The sequence below is a fragment of the Equus quagga genome, chromosome 14 (genome assembly GCF_021613505.1).
Source record: "Equus quagga isolate Etosha38 chromosome 14, UCLA_HA_Equagga_1.0, whole genome shotgun sequence".
Lineage (NCBI taxonomy): Eukaryota > Metazoa > Chordata > Mammalia > Perissodactyla > Equidae > Equus > Equus quagga.
Window position 1 is genome coordinate 12,597,830 of NC_060280.1, and position 14,575 is coordinate 12,612,404.

At 48.3% G+C, this 14,575-nt stretch overlaps 1 protein-coding gene across 2 annotated transcripts in view; it reads left to right on the forward strand.

Annotated features, from left to right (window-relative positions):
- Positions 1 to 14,575, forward strand: part of ABCC8 (ATP binding cassette subfamily C member 8) — a 74,892-nt gene that overhangs the window by 14,548 nt on the left and 45,769 nt on the right. For both annotated transcript variants that reach the window (XM_046684583.1, XM_046684584.1), the window contains exons 6-8: positions 379 to 567; positions 7,569 to 7,733; positions 10,463 to 10,618. In XM_046684583.1, coding sequence (XP_046540539.1) covers positions 379 to 567; positions 7,569 to 7,733; positions 10,463 to 10,618 — 510 coding nt within the window. The remainder of the gene's footprint in view (positions 1 to 378; positions 568 to 7,568; positions 7,734 to 10,462; positions 10,619 to 14,575) is intronic.

Consider the following 14,575-nt stretch of genomic DNA (forward strand, 5'->3'; position numbering starts at 1 on the left):
TCCCAGTCCAGTGCTCCTTTGCTGCGTCTGCCCTAGCACAGCGGGGAGAAACTGAGGCAGGTGCCGTGGCTGGTGGAAACCGGAGAGCGTGGCACATGCCGCTCCCTCAGTGCAGTGCTCATCGCAGTCCCTGACCAGCTGTGTGGCCTTGATCAGCATCTGGCCTGTCTCCCCACCTGGACCACGTTGGCATTGATAGGGCACATCTGGCCGTGCACTTGATGGTTCCATGATTTCTTCCTGGAGTTCACCTGTTTGCAGCAGATGTGGCCACTGGGTTTCCCCAGGCAACAGGAACCAGGGGCTTCCTGGGAGGCCGGGCCCTGCCGTGAACAGGCCCTCAGCCACTCTGACCTGGCTGTGGGTCTCTCTGGACAGAGAAAGGATGTGCAGAGCACGCAGGGTGCCCGGGCCATCTGGAGAGCACTCTGCCATGCCTTCGGGAGACGCCTGGTCCTCAGCAGCACTTTCCGCATCTTGGCCGACCTGCTGGGCTTCGCCGGGCCACTGTGCATCTTCGGGATCGTGGACCACCTTGGGAAGGAGAACCGCATCTCCCAGCCCAAGGTAGGCTGCCCCAGGGGTGGAGCAGGTCACCCTTTGGAAAGTTCTCACTCCTGCATGAGAATGTGCAAGAGGTCAATGTGTGTGAGCCGCGGCCGCCCTGCAGCAGCTTCTCACACATGCACAAAGCCCTTGGCTGTATCCCCCTCCGGAAGATGCTCTGCATCCAGTCGACGGAAATGCCAGGAGGTAAGCTGGTGCCCCAGGAGGATCTATGGTGCCCTGCTCTCCTCACCACACCGTCACCACCGTAATACCTCTCCCAGTTATTTAGTCATTCAGAAAGTTGCAAGAAGCATTTACCCAGTGTCCAGAGCTGCTATGATTTGTGGGATGTGTTGGCTTTTAGTTAATGTCATCTTAACAGACTCTAAATAACTTTTCAGGGGTCTGTCTTCTTCACTTCTGTAGATCCCTAGCATTCGAGGTTCTACAGGGCGTCTTGGGGACTGACGTTGGCGGTGAGGGGAGTGGGGAACCTCCATGCGTAGGGTTTTTTCACCCTCGACTCCAAATTTCATTCAGAGCTGCCCCAGTTCTATTAATATGTGAGACTGTCCCATTAAAAATTATTTTTTAAAAAATGTTCCATCTTACAAATAATAAGGTACAACTGAAATTTCACAATGCTGTAAACTGTTATGAGCTCAGTAAAAAAAAAAATTAAAAATAAATAAAAATACAAAGGGATGATAAAAAAGAAATGTCTTAAAAATAATTGAAAACCATTGGACTGGATGATATCCAATGGCCTTTCCAGCTCTAAAGATGATACAAACTGGAATTTGTAGGACAAAAGGACAGAAAAGCTTTCTAAGGATTATTTTCCCCGCTTGGGGCAGTGGCATCTGCTCTGGGGTGCAGGTGGGGGTGGGCTATTTAATTCTTCCGTCTGTTTCTTTGCTGCCACTTAAGTTTAGGTGGTCAGAAAATGGCAAACTTTTCACCTCTAATAAGACTGAGAGTTTTATTTTCCTGGCAAGAACGTCATTATAACCTTTTAACCACAGAGTCCAAAAATGATACAGAGAATTAGTAATTAGGGAGCTTAATAATTTATGTCGCTCTCTTGTGTAATGTTATTCATCTCATGGGCTCCAAATCGCAGATAAGATTTAATCCTTAGAAGGTTTTTATTAATTTTCCAGATATATAATCAGCTGCACACTTTTGGCCAGGAATATGAGACACTCTATTTGTCTGATTTATTCAGCAGACGTTTATTGAACCCTACTATGTGCCAGACCTGGGTTGGGCTGTGGGGATACAGAGGCAATGGTTATGATGAGGACTTTAACAATAATAATAAGCACTTGTTGATCCCTTGATACATGCCTGGCTGCCTGTGAGAGTTATCCATGTGTTATCTCATTTGATCTCTAAGACAACCTTTTAGGGTATTTTTTGTAACAGCTTTGTTGAGATATAAGTCACATCCCATACAACTTATGAGGTGGGTATTTTCATCCCCATGTTGCAGATGAGGAGCTTGAGGCTCAGAGAGGTTAAGTAACTTTCCCTAGGATCTCCCAGCTAGTTAGTGACAGTCAGGATTTGATCCTGTCTCTTTCACTCCATAGTCTGGGCATTTACAACCATAATGCTAAATTGACTATGATTATCAAGCCTTCACCTCTGGCTCCAAGGACTGTGAAATCCAATGGAGGAGAGAGAAATCTAAATACGATATTTTTGTACTGTGCATTAAATACCACTATTAGGAGGTATATACAGGGAACTATGTATGGGAAGAGGGAGAGACTAACTCAGCCAGTGGTCATGACAGCTTCAGAGAGGAGGGGGTATTTGAATGGGGCCTTGACAATTGAGTATGAGTTGGCCAAGCTAAGATGGGCAGATTTCTTATTCAATCAAGAATGTGAGGACTCTTTGCCTATTTAGACTTCGATGGCTTTTGAGCCTCTGAACTTCCCTTGGCCCAAAAAGAGAGGGGAAGAGACTGCTTCTCTTGTCCACAGGGGTGTCACCTTCAGTGGTAGTCTGACTATAGGCGACCCCAGAATGTTCTACATTGATAATCCTGCAGCAACATGGAGCCAGTGTTAATATCAGGGGGAAGTGACACAGGGAGAGCCTTTATCAGCTTGTCCACATCATCATCTTCTTCCTCTGATCCCCAAAACTCGTATGGGAGTCTCCTAAGGAGACAGCTCTGTGGCAGGATGTGCCCAAGAGGTGGTGAGAATGCTGAGGGTTCTAGTCCATCTGAGCGTCAGCTTTGCCTTCTCTTCTCTCGTTATTTATGCACAAACCCTGCCCTCACTGGAATGCTCTCGTCCGGGTTCCTTGTCAGCACATACATCCCTGAGACAGATGGCCCTGCCTCGGTGGCAGCAGGCCTTATCAGATTTAATATTTGTTCCCTGCAGCCCAAGTACAATCGGCAAATTGCAGACAGGGAAACGAGAGTTGAAAGTACATCCAGTCTCCAGTGTCAGCAGCAAAGCCTTCTCGGTCGTGTGGTTGCCTGGGAGAAAGCTTAATTCTCATTTGGGCTTCTGGGCCCAGAAAATGAGGAAAAGGGGTCATTTATCCAGGCTATTTGATTCATCCCCGTGCCTCCCAGCAGCTCTAACCCAGAGAGGCAGGTGCTATTCTGGTTTTTATGAACCTACAAAAAAGGAAGCACTCAAGCTGCATGTGGGGTGGTTAACAACCGGCGAGAAGGCCTTCTTTCCGCTCCGCCTGAGTCCGTCCTGCTGCAGCCTGCACAGCTGGGCACCACTGTGTATGCCACTGTCAGTGGCTGCCTGTCCTCTCCTCCCTTCCCAGGACACTCACAGTTGGCAGGAATCACACTGCCCTCGTCATCTCAAGGACAAACGTTTCTTACTTCTTCTTTAATTACTGAAAGTGTCTCATGGTCTGCTAGATCTTTGATGCTCTTGTCCCCCTTGTCACTCCCCAGGGAAAGCTGGGACCCAGTGCAGCCTATGATCTATCTCTTTCCAGCCTCCTCTCCCGCCCAACCCCCACCCACAATCTGTCACCTGCCATAGGGGCCACTGATCTGGCTGGAGGGCCAGGGAATTGGATTCATAAAGAACTGCTGGCATCTGGAAGCTGCCAGCTCTGCCGTGGGCGGTTAGCTGAGCAGAGAAAGAGAACGGTCTGGGTTTGATCTAGGGGCCAAAGCTTCGAACGGCCTCTAAACCTCAGTGGGAGAATGTGTGTAGGTGTGTGAGTGTGTGTGTGTCTGTTTCTGAATGAGTTCTCCTGGGAACTGCTTATGGTTCTATATGGGTGTCCTACTGATTGTCCTGTGTCTCTTGGTCTCTCTTTTTCTGGATGTCTGTGTCCCCATTTTGGTACACTTATTTGCGGCTATCACTATGGGCAACTTTGTGAACTTATATGCATTTCTATGACTTTGTGACGTCACTGTGTGGGTTGGTCTCTTCAGGACGATGCCCAGGCAGCTACTCTGGCCTGGCATGCCTCCCTTCACCTCACTAAGCCTTTCTCAGCCACCAAGACTCAGCTCAAATGTCACCTCTTCCAGGAAGCCTTCCTCCTCTGTGCTCCCATAACATCCCATGCTTGCACCGTCAGAGCGTTCCTCGTCTCTCTCCCCAGCTCGACCCTGAGTCTTCTAAGAGAGGACCCAGCTCCATGCCTGACACTCAGGAAGCACAGGAGAAATGATTCTTCAACAAATAATGCAGAAGTTACTGTATAGTGAATGCTTACGCTTACTGAAATTTTTTTTATATTACATACCTGCATTGTTACATTGAATTCTTACAACTCTCTGAAGTAGAAACCCTGAATGGCCTCATTTTGCAGGTGAGGAAACTGAGGCTCAGAGAGGTTAAGGAACTTACCTAAGGACACAGTGGCTAATATATGACGAGTCAGGACTCAAACTCAGACATGGCTAACCTCTAAGTCTAGGCTCTACACCACCATGTCGGACTGCTGTGGACAGATGGCTGGGTGTGTTGGTCCGTGAGTGGTCAAAGATGGTTCTCACTGGTTTTACCCAGGGCCTTCCAGAGCTGGGACCCATGGGCACTTCACCTTTTGGCCCTTGCCAGAATCGAAGTGAGAGCCCAGGTGACCCCCTCTCCCTTGAGCCCCAGAGGACAAGGGAAGGGGGCCTCTCCAGTCACAGCTCTGCCGCAGGGCAATGGGGTGAGAACTGTGGAGTCAGAGGCCCGGGTTCTAGTCCTACCTCTGCAACGACTCTGCACTCGTCAGCAGTCACTTGCAGTCTACAGGCCTGGGTAGGCTTGACTGCAAAATGGGGAAATGTGTGACAACTTCTGAAGGAAGTAGATGGGGGATGAAGATCATACGCATTGATAAATTGGAAAATACTTATTGAGCACTGCTGGAGAAATCTCTGAAAACAAATACAGTTTCCACCCTAAGGGCTTGTGAAAATGTGAGACCAGGGCATCTGGTCTTCCACAGCATTTACCTCCCTCCTCTGTGAAGTTGCAGGTTGTTGGCCTCTTCTCTCTGGCCTTCAGGGCGCTGGGCAGTGGCCAGTGCCCTCAGCCCCACTCGCGGCTTCCCAGGGCCCTCTTCTCGCTAGACTTCACCAGGCCCTGCCTTCCTTGGGCAGCACCCAGGCCTCTGGCTAATCTAGGACCCACTTCTTAATCAAAACGGTGATTCTGGGCCCTGTCCCTTTTAACCTATCTCTTTGAAGAGAGATCAAATAATGACCTACTGACTTATACCTGCAGGGAGATTTTCATTTTAACAGGTCACAGAATTCTTGATCCAAAGGAATATAGTTTCTGACCCTCGTGGGTGTGTGTCGCAGCGGGGAGGAGTCAAGGCTTTGCCTGTAGAGCTGCACAAAGAGAATTTGTTGCTTTGTTTAAGATGTACGAATACTGATGAGTGCATTTAGCAAATACCACCCGTAGCCCAGCCAACATTTATGATCTGTTAGTTTTTCCAGCCCTCATTCTCCAGCCTTTGTGTTTTTGATCATTGTGACACAGCACATGGCAGGCGTTCCATGCTGCTCAAGAGCTCTTGTGATGATCAGTGTTCTTGGCTGCGTGGCGTTCCCATGAGTATCGTGATGCGCCTAACTGTTCTCTCTGTTTGCACATTTGCATGGATTTTTCTTCTCTCCCCTGCTCTAATCTAGAGAGAGACATCTTTGCATGTACAGCCATTTCCTTCTGTTAAATTATTTCCTTTGGGAGGAATTCCCATGATGTGCTTTGTTACTTGAAAATAATGGACTACGTTCTCCAGAGCTGGGTCCCTGCAGAAGATGGTAGAACAGAAGAATCCCAAGGCCTGTTAAGAGAAGCAGGTTTTCCCAAACCCGCATACCTTCATTTTTGACCCAGAAACAGCCAAGTGGGCATGTTTCTGTCCCCGACAATCACAAGCTTGTAGCTGACAACAGGAGACTCAGGGTCAAAGCCCAGATGAGGCCAAGGCAGTGGGTCCAGGGTAGTGTTTTGGCAGATGATAGTGCCATTTGACACAGGTTCATGTTCACATATTCTCCTTGACGAGCACATGACCTTGGGCCAGCCATTTGACCGTCCTGAAACTACATTTCCTCAGGTATAAAACTGGACTAATAATGGTACGCTTCTTACTAGGGTCTGTGAAGATGGAGTTCTGCACCTGGTAAATACCTGTCCGGCCTCTTGCTTCCCTGTAGGGTCAGGTCTCTCCCCTGCAGCCTAATTTTGAGGTCCATTTTGCTGCTTCCAGCCCACCCGCACCCTAGTGCTTCTTCCGCTGCCTTCCCGTCTGCAACTTTGCCAAATGAGAAAGAGAGTTGGAGGCTTGTGGCCTTGGTAGGACTTTCCTCTAAGAGTCCTGCGTGTATCCCTCCGTGGTCTCCCTGTGTCTGCTTCCTTTTATCCCCACAAGGGAGAAACCCCTGTCCTTCAGAGCAAAGGAGAGACAGTGGTAAGCTGGACCGGCTCCCTGGAGCAGTGCCGGCTGGTTTAGAGGGCCCTGTTGAACCAAGATGCAAGATTTTTTCCACCCTCAGGAAGCCCTGGATCCAGGATCCAGGAATTTCTGACTCTAGGAAAAGAGCTCTGCTCAGACTCCTGCCCCTTTCAGCCTGATCCTGGTCGTGGACGTGCCCTGGAGCTCCTTCTCATCACTTTGTTCCCAGCAGTCTTTACCCTGCGGCGGCTCCCACACCCTTCCAAATAGCTTGCAGAGTTCAGGGCAGAGTCTCAGAAAGGGGAGAGTTCTGTCTTCATGGAAATATTGATGTGGCCTTGCTGGGGAGCAACGGACTTAATCAAGATCACAGTTCTCCTGGGAGCTGTTGATGTTGAATTTGGAAACAGACATGCTCTTGATCCCTGGTATCTTTAGGAAAAAAGTTGAAACATTCATTTTTTTCCACTGCTTATCATCTGAGATCTTGCTAGAGGTGCAATAAGAGAACCTTAAATTAAGAGGAGGTCCCAGGAGCCTATGAGGCTGGGGCATGGGTCCGAAATCTCTTTAGTCTGTCATAGGCGATGAGTTCCCATCTCTTGCCTGGGAGCACTAGAGTGCCGTGTTTGCCACTGGGCTTCTCTGCCCGGAAATTACTGCAGAGCAGCCTGTTGGGGAGCGTGGGCCAAGGCCTCAGCTGATTCCATTTTTGTAGCAGAGAACACACGTCGTGGGATTTGTTCTGGCGGTTCTGGCTTTGGCTGCTCTGGGATTCGCTCTTTTTATTCTTGTTCCTTCCGAGTGAGCTCCCCTGGGCCCGGGGGCCACCATGCTGAGAGTCCTATTTATGGGCATGAGGTTAGAACCGCTCCACCTTCTGTGCCCCTCGGTGGGATGATGCAGAGGATACAGGCAGCCCTCCCGCCAGTTAGAAGCGTGTTTAGTTGGGTTTATCCATCTGGTTTTTCACTCATAAACAATTGCACCAGGCTCTGCAAGCATGGAGGGTCCTGTAATAACAGCCGTTAGGGCACAGTAACAGGTACTGATGGCGGTCATTTTGCTGGCAATGACAGCACCTCAACTTCTCTTTCCAACAGACACAATTTCTCGGGGTTTACTTTGTCTCATCCCAAGAGTTCCTTGCTAACGCCTACGTCTTAGCCGTGCTTCTGTTCCTCGCGCTCCTGCTGCAAAGGACATTCCTGCAAGCATCCTACTATGTCGCCATCGAAACCGGCATTAACTTGAGAGGCGCCATACAGGTACTTCAATGATTGTTTTTGCACTTCACAGTAAGAACCGTGTTATTCATCCTCATGGACACTCAAGAATAATTCTGCTGTGGATTTACTTTTCTGTTGCCCTTTAAAGATGTTTCAGAACAATAACCGTTGACAAGGCAGTGTAGGGTGGTGGGAAGTGCCCTGGGCCTCCACGGTTTCCAGCCTTGAAAGTGGTGGACGTCACTAATTGATCACAGCACTCTTTCCTGCTGAATGCAAATGCAGCCTCAGAATCCTTTCCGGGATGCTGTGCCAGCGTTCTGCTACCAGACAGCCTTCTTTGGGTGGAAAAAAGGAAACATGTATGACGTAGCAGGACTAGACAGCCTCTGAGATCTGTTTGAGCTCTTCTATCTTGGATCATAATGAGAGAGACTTATCTGGCCTGATGGATCCCAGGGTCCAGCCTCTTGCTGCTGCCTCCTGTGGCTTTCTTCTCAGAGTTGATTGGAAGGATAATCAAAGTCAGGGAGGACTCAGGGTCCCTTTAGCACAGTGGTGACAAGAGTTCTCCAGGCCCCAGTGTCTTCATTAGCGTCTTGGTTCAGCTGTTGGAATGGAGAGACCGAGGATTATGGTAGTTAAAAAGGATAGAGATTTGTTTTCACATTTAGTGAGGGCTGGTCTGGCAGCTACACAGTCATCAGAGACCTTGGCTCCTTCCCTGCTATGGCTCCGCCAACCTTCTAGAAATTCTCCTTATGAAAAGGAAAGAATGGATCCTGGGGGACAGCTAGCAGATTCTCCCGTACGAAGCTATTCCCAGGAAGTCAGTAGAACCCTAGGAAGTTGTGTCTAAATCCCAAAGCCACCTCATTCTTCAGAAATGTTCCTCATTGACTGATCCTCTGGGAGCCAGGACCAGAGGTTTTGCAGAAAAGGGGCTGAGGAGAAGGGGATAGCCTGAGCTGGGGACAGTGGCAGGGTCCAAACTCTGGTTATCTTGGTATAGCCCATGTGCATGGCGCCCCCTAGAGTATGCAGTGCACAGCCTGTGAAGCTGTACAGGACAAGGCTGCCCATCCCCAGTGGTTTTTCCTTGAGAAAGCACAGCCATTTCCTCAACGATGTCATGTGAGCATGGTGGGAAAAACCCAGGAATATCTAAGACCCTCTAAGATTCATAGGAGCTCAGAACTAAGAGGTACCAAGCTATTGCTCAGTTCAGAAAACCCCTCTGAAAATCTCGGCCTCTGCCCAGACCTCCCTGTGACAGGCAGGCATGCATCACCACAAACAACAGGCAATTTTGTAGTCAAACAGTTTTGTAATTGAATCTACTCTGTATTTGTATGTCATTAGTTGCACACTGGCTCAATGTTTTCCAATTACAGTAAAAGATCCAAAAATGGCTTTATAATGTATTAGCATCTAATTGTTTTTCTCGAACTGTCTGCACCTTTTGAATTAATGAGAGATTAATTCATATGCTACATAATTAATGCTGGTATTAATTATGCAAACAAATTAGGGAAAAAAAACCTTTCAGAGATTTACAGGAAATTATGGATAAGGATCTATGTCTTCATGAGTTTGAGAATAACCACATTTCCTGCATGAAAAGTTAAGTAAAATTCTTGTATTATACATAATTTTTGAAATATACTAGCTATCAGTTGGTTGTATATTTCTGTGTATCCTGGTCTTTACTTAATAATGCTTTATTTGATAGATTGCTCTATGTCCCTACTTCACTGAAACAACATTTATTATTAATCTTTGAAGACCTATTTCACATAACCTAGGGTGTGCATAGATTTGTCCAAAAATGTCATTGCCATTATTTTAAACCTTACCCATGGTATATATAAAATCACAAAAAGACATAGAATAGTTTTGTGCTTTAAGCAAAGCTGACCCACAAAAAAGCCTGGGTTTACGCAAAAGATGACTTAAGGGCTAGGAATCCACAGAATGCACAATAGAATTTCATTCAAGAGCAGGACTCCCTGGGACGTTTAAGACAGGAATGCATTTTCCCTTGTTCAAGTGCACACAGCCTGGAAATTGCTGTCTTTCTGGGAGGCGTGACCACTCTGCACATAGAGCTTTGGGGTTCAGAGCTGATAGGGAGCCATTACTGTGCTGCCCTCCATTCCCTGGGAGGCAGAACAAGGTCCTCGGTGGGGCTGGACCCCGGGACAATGCCAGGGCTGGTCGACACTCATGCATCGTGTCTCACATACGACCATCACAGGCCGAGCCCTTGTTTTGTTTTAAGGCTCAATTAAGCCAGGACTTGGCCCCAGAGCGTACCCCTCCCCTGGTTGGAGATGACCATATTAAAACAGACGGCTGCCCCACTTCATTATTTTTATGACTCAGAAGTGTGTTCTCCACTGGCATCTGGTAAATCGGAAAAACACAAGGACATAAAGATCTGCTTATAAGACTTAAGAGCTAATAAAGTCCTGCCCCAAGGGAGAGGTCTTGCTTGCTGGGGAGGTAGCTCGCTGTGCTGCCGTGGACTCCTCCTTGAGTGCTGCCTCTCTGACTTGTTTGAGCTGTAATCAGAGCCCTTTGCCTCTCTGAACCTTAGGTACCTCATCTGTCAAATTGGAGCAATAACGCAGTACCCCTTCAGGGAGCTGCTGTGGGCCTCCATGGGGAATGTCTGGGAAGTCCCTGACACGTCATGGACGTATGACGGGGGTGGTGATTAGGATGATGATGATGACAAATGTGAAACATTCTGCTCTCATTTTTAGACCAAGATTTACAATAAAATTATGCACCTGTCCACCTCCAACCTGTCCATGGGGGAAATGACTGCTGGGCAGATCTGTAACCTGGTTGCCATTGACACGAACCAGCTCATGTGGTTTTTCTTTTTGTGCCCAAACCTCTGGGCTATGCCAGTACAGGTAAGCGATGTGTGCTTTGCGGGGGGGGCGGGGAGGGGGTCAAAAACCAGAATCCGCTGGTACATGTCCAGTGACTAGTAGCTTAGCATCTTCCATTCCATGTTTCCTGTACTTTCCACCCTTTGGGGTCTCCAAGGGGTGCACCCCTGGGTCCCTATTCTGTCTCACACTCTGCAAATGGTGTGGCATTTCTCTTGATGATCAGAGAAGGCATGTCATTAAGACTTTTAAAATGCAGGCAACCTTAAAAAAAACTTTATAATAATCACGTGTGGCACACTTTTACAGACATTAAAAGGTATGTTGTAGCAAAGTACTTAATTACATTGAAAAGTGTTCACGATGTGTTTTTAAGCAAAAGAGTAAATTACAAAATAGTACACTCAGTGTGTTTCCTACTAAGTTGGAATGTGTCTATGTTTACATTGGCACAGAGTCACACAGAAAAAAGAAGTGGAAGGCCACATGGCAGCATTACAAGAGATTTTTATTTTCTTTATGTATTTCTAAACTCTCCAATAAGCATGTATTATTTTTGAAAATCCACAACATGATTGTTTTTCAAGCCAAACTACATTTGGGGCTGGCTCTGAGGGAGGCACGCTCTCCCCATGACAGTGGGAGGATGCTCAGCATGGTTTACCTGATCCCTGGCCTCTCCTGCCCTGCCTCCCGTCAGAGCTCTTCCACCGTGGGGTCTGTGAGTCCTGTCCTGTGCCTGGGAATGAAGCTCTCTCTTCTCCGATGCTCAGGCCGGAGGCAGACCCATTCCCAGAGGGCCTGTAGGCTCCACAGGGGCTGCCTGGTGTAGAGGAAAGTCTCTAGACCTGCATGAGAAGGCTGATTCAAATCCTTAACCTCTCTGCGCCTCAGTTTCCTCGTCTGTGAAATGGGGGTGATCCCTCTCTCTGGAGTTGCTGTGACGATTCGGTTAGACGGTGTAAGTAAAGCACGGTGCAGAGGGCCCCGCACAGAGCAGCCGCTCAGTGATGTCAGATCCTCTGCCTTGCACTTTTTGGTGGGGTGAGGGCTTTCCCTGCGCAGAAGCCATTGCTTCCTGGGATGCAGATTCCCTACCCCTTAATCTCAAGTGGGGTTTTTGGTCCTCCTTACTTGTAAAGCTTATATTTAAAAGACGTTAAAAGGACATAGGAGGAGAGGCTCACACGGGGAGGCAGCTAGACAAGGTGGGGATGTAGGGCAGGGAATCTGAGGGTCCTTTCTACAGGGACAACCCTATAGGCCATGCTCCATTCCTTCTTACCCAGGCCCAGACCCCTGGCCCCCCTCCGCCCTGCCAAGCTGGATCAGTGACTATGAAAACTATAGGAGGGCCTGGAGAGTTCATCCAATACAGTCACCAGCCTTTTATCCTTTCTGTTGTGTCCCGTGAACAACCTGTTTCAAAACATTTTGTCCACCAAACCTGCTGCACTGTTACCGTTACTATTACTTATGTTGTTTATTGCATATGCACCATTGCCAACAATACTAACACTAAGACCTAATAACTCTGCCCTGTGGCTGGCCTGCCCCAGCCCCTGTCACCTGTGTAATTAACCCTTACAACACCAGGGTGGGAATTTTTATCTCCACTAATCACTTACCTTTGCTTATTTATCCTGAAGTATGACTTGGTTTTCCACTTTTAATTCCTCAAAGACTACACCTTTGCCACTTACAGCTTTGACCAGCCCCCAATCCCTTCGACCTGGTCAGGATTCCCGGTGCAGCCTGGTTGGTCACAGGGCACGTGAAGCTTTTGATAATATTGACGTTAGCTCAGGACCCCATTCCTTTGTCCCCAGGGGCTCTCCCTGGTTTGTAATCTTTTTTGGGTCATGTATACCTTTTTTTTAAATAACAGCTTTATTGAGATTTAATTCACCCATTTAAAATGTACAATGCAGTGGGGTTTAGCATATTCACAGAGCTGCGCAACCATCATCAAATTTTAGAACATTTTCATCACCCTGAAAAGAACCCACACCCATTGGCAGTCACTCCTCATCCCCGTCGCCAGCCCTAGATAACCATATATATATATAATATATATATATATATTTTAAAAAATCTAATGAAACCTTCTCCTTGGAAAAACAAATGTGCATTCACACATTTTGCCTACAATTTCAGGGGCTTTGTGGGCCCCCGAAGCTTATGGACGCCAGGTCACCAGGTTAAGAACCTTGGCCATAGTGGAGGCCTCTGTGTTTCCTCTTCCCATGGGTGTCGGAGGCCCAGAGAGGGCAGGGCCTTACCCTGGGCCATACAGCGAACTGGTAGCCGCATCATACCCAGGTGTCTCCTTTCTGTGGTTCTGTAGAGACAGTGACCCCTAAATGAGGCCTGTTTGTTTGTTTTTAAGAAGGAGGATCAGCCACCTTGCCTCTAACCATGTGCCAAGCACTGTTCTGGGTGCTCATCATATCTGTTCATTTAATCTTCACAACAGTCCTTGTGAGTGGGCATTACAATCACCACTTTAAAGATGAAGAACCCAAGACTCAGAGAGGCTGAGTGACTTGCCCAGGATTGCACAGCCTGTAAATGCTGGGACTGCATTCAAACTCAGGGCTGCAGACTCCAGGGATTGTGATCTCCTCACTACTATACGAGATTGCTTTCCTAACCCACGAATAAGAGACAAAATAGCCCTTTTATTCCCCACACTTGCTTTGCACACTCAGAATCTTTGATTTCTGGTATGTTCTCCCATGGGGTCCATTCAGGCCCCTGCAGAAGAGAGGAGTGGCCAGAAGAGGGATGGGCGGAGCATGAGGAGGAGCCGCTCCTGCCCAGCTCCTGCCCAGCAGCTGCCAGCACTTGAGGCAGTGGGAATGGGGCACCGACCCTGGCTGGCGCCCTAGTGGTCACTCTGGGAGTGCTTGGTGTCTGGACCAACCCAAGTTGGCTCGAGGGCACGCTGATTGCCTCCATATGAGGACAGCTGACGAGAGGACTGGATGGCAGGGATGCTTTTCCATGGGGGTGGTGGGAGCAGGGCCCAGCAGGAGTAGGTGGTTCTTCGTCTCCTAATGCGCTCCTCTGCCCATCTGTGCCAGCATTTAACATCAGTTAACCACTGGAAAGCAGGTGGTGAAGGGGCCATTCAGCCCCCAAGAACCTGCTGATGCAGGAGGCATTCCGTAATTACGGGAATCACAGAGCCACCCACCTGCTTCTCTGTCCTTGGGATGCCACAAGCAGCTTCGGCCAACTTGGTGTGGGGCTCGGGGAGTGCTGGGCTAACCCAGGCAGACTTTTTTTTTTTTTCTCTTAAGGAAGACAGCACATCTGTTCCTCTAGAATAAGCCCTGAATTTAGAAGTGCCTGCTTTTGAAGGCAACCTGAGAAATTGTCATCTTGATGCGTTGGGGGCTGGGGAGAGTAATTTACACTTCTCATAAATATGCAGAAGCAGGCAGTCATTTACGTAAGCTAGAAGCAGAGAATACCTGCCAGAATCACTAAAAAATTAAAGAGGCCAGGAGCATAAGAATGAAAAGTAAACTCTCGGACTCTGGACTGGTTTTGTCTGACATGGATGCTGCCATTTGGCCCCTTTTCTCGTGTATCACTTTTTTCCAACGAGAGTGAAATGTCAGCCTTGATAACCAGCAAGCAGAACAAAAGGCGTTGTCACACTCGTTGTGCAACCTCAGCTCTGAGACTTCCATCTGGAAAGTAGACTTGCAGAGAGTTAATGCTTCAGCCAGCCTTGCAGATAAATGCAGTGAGTTACCAGCCCAGAAACTCTCTGTTCATCTGAGAGCCCATCGTGTTAATCCCTCCTTCTGAAAGTGCTTTGTCTCCCCTCCTCCTCTGCCCCCCCAAGACAATTTGGAGACCAGGGCACCAGGCACGTCCCACTTAAGGGGACTGGGGACCGGGGAGGCGGCTTTTGCCAACACCCCCTAGCAGGGCAGCCACTGGGTCAAAGAGAACTCATCCCCT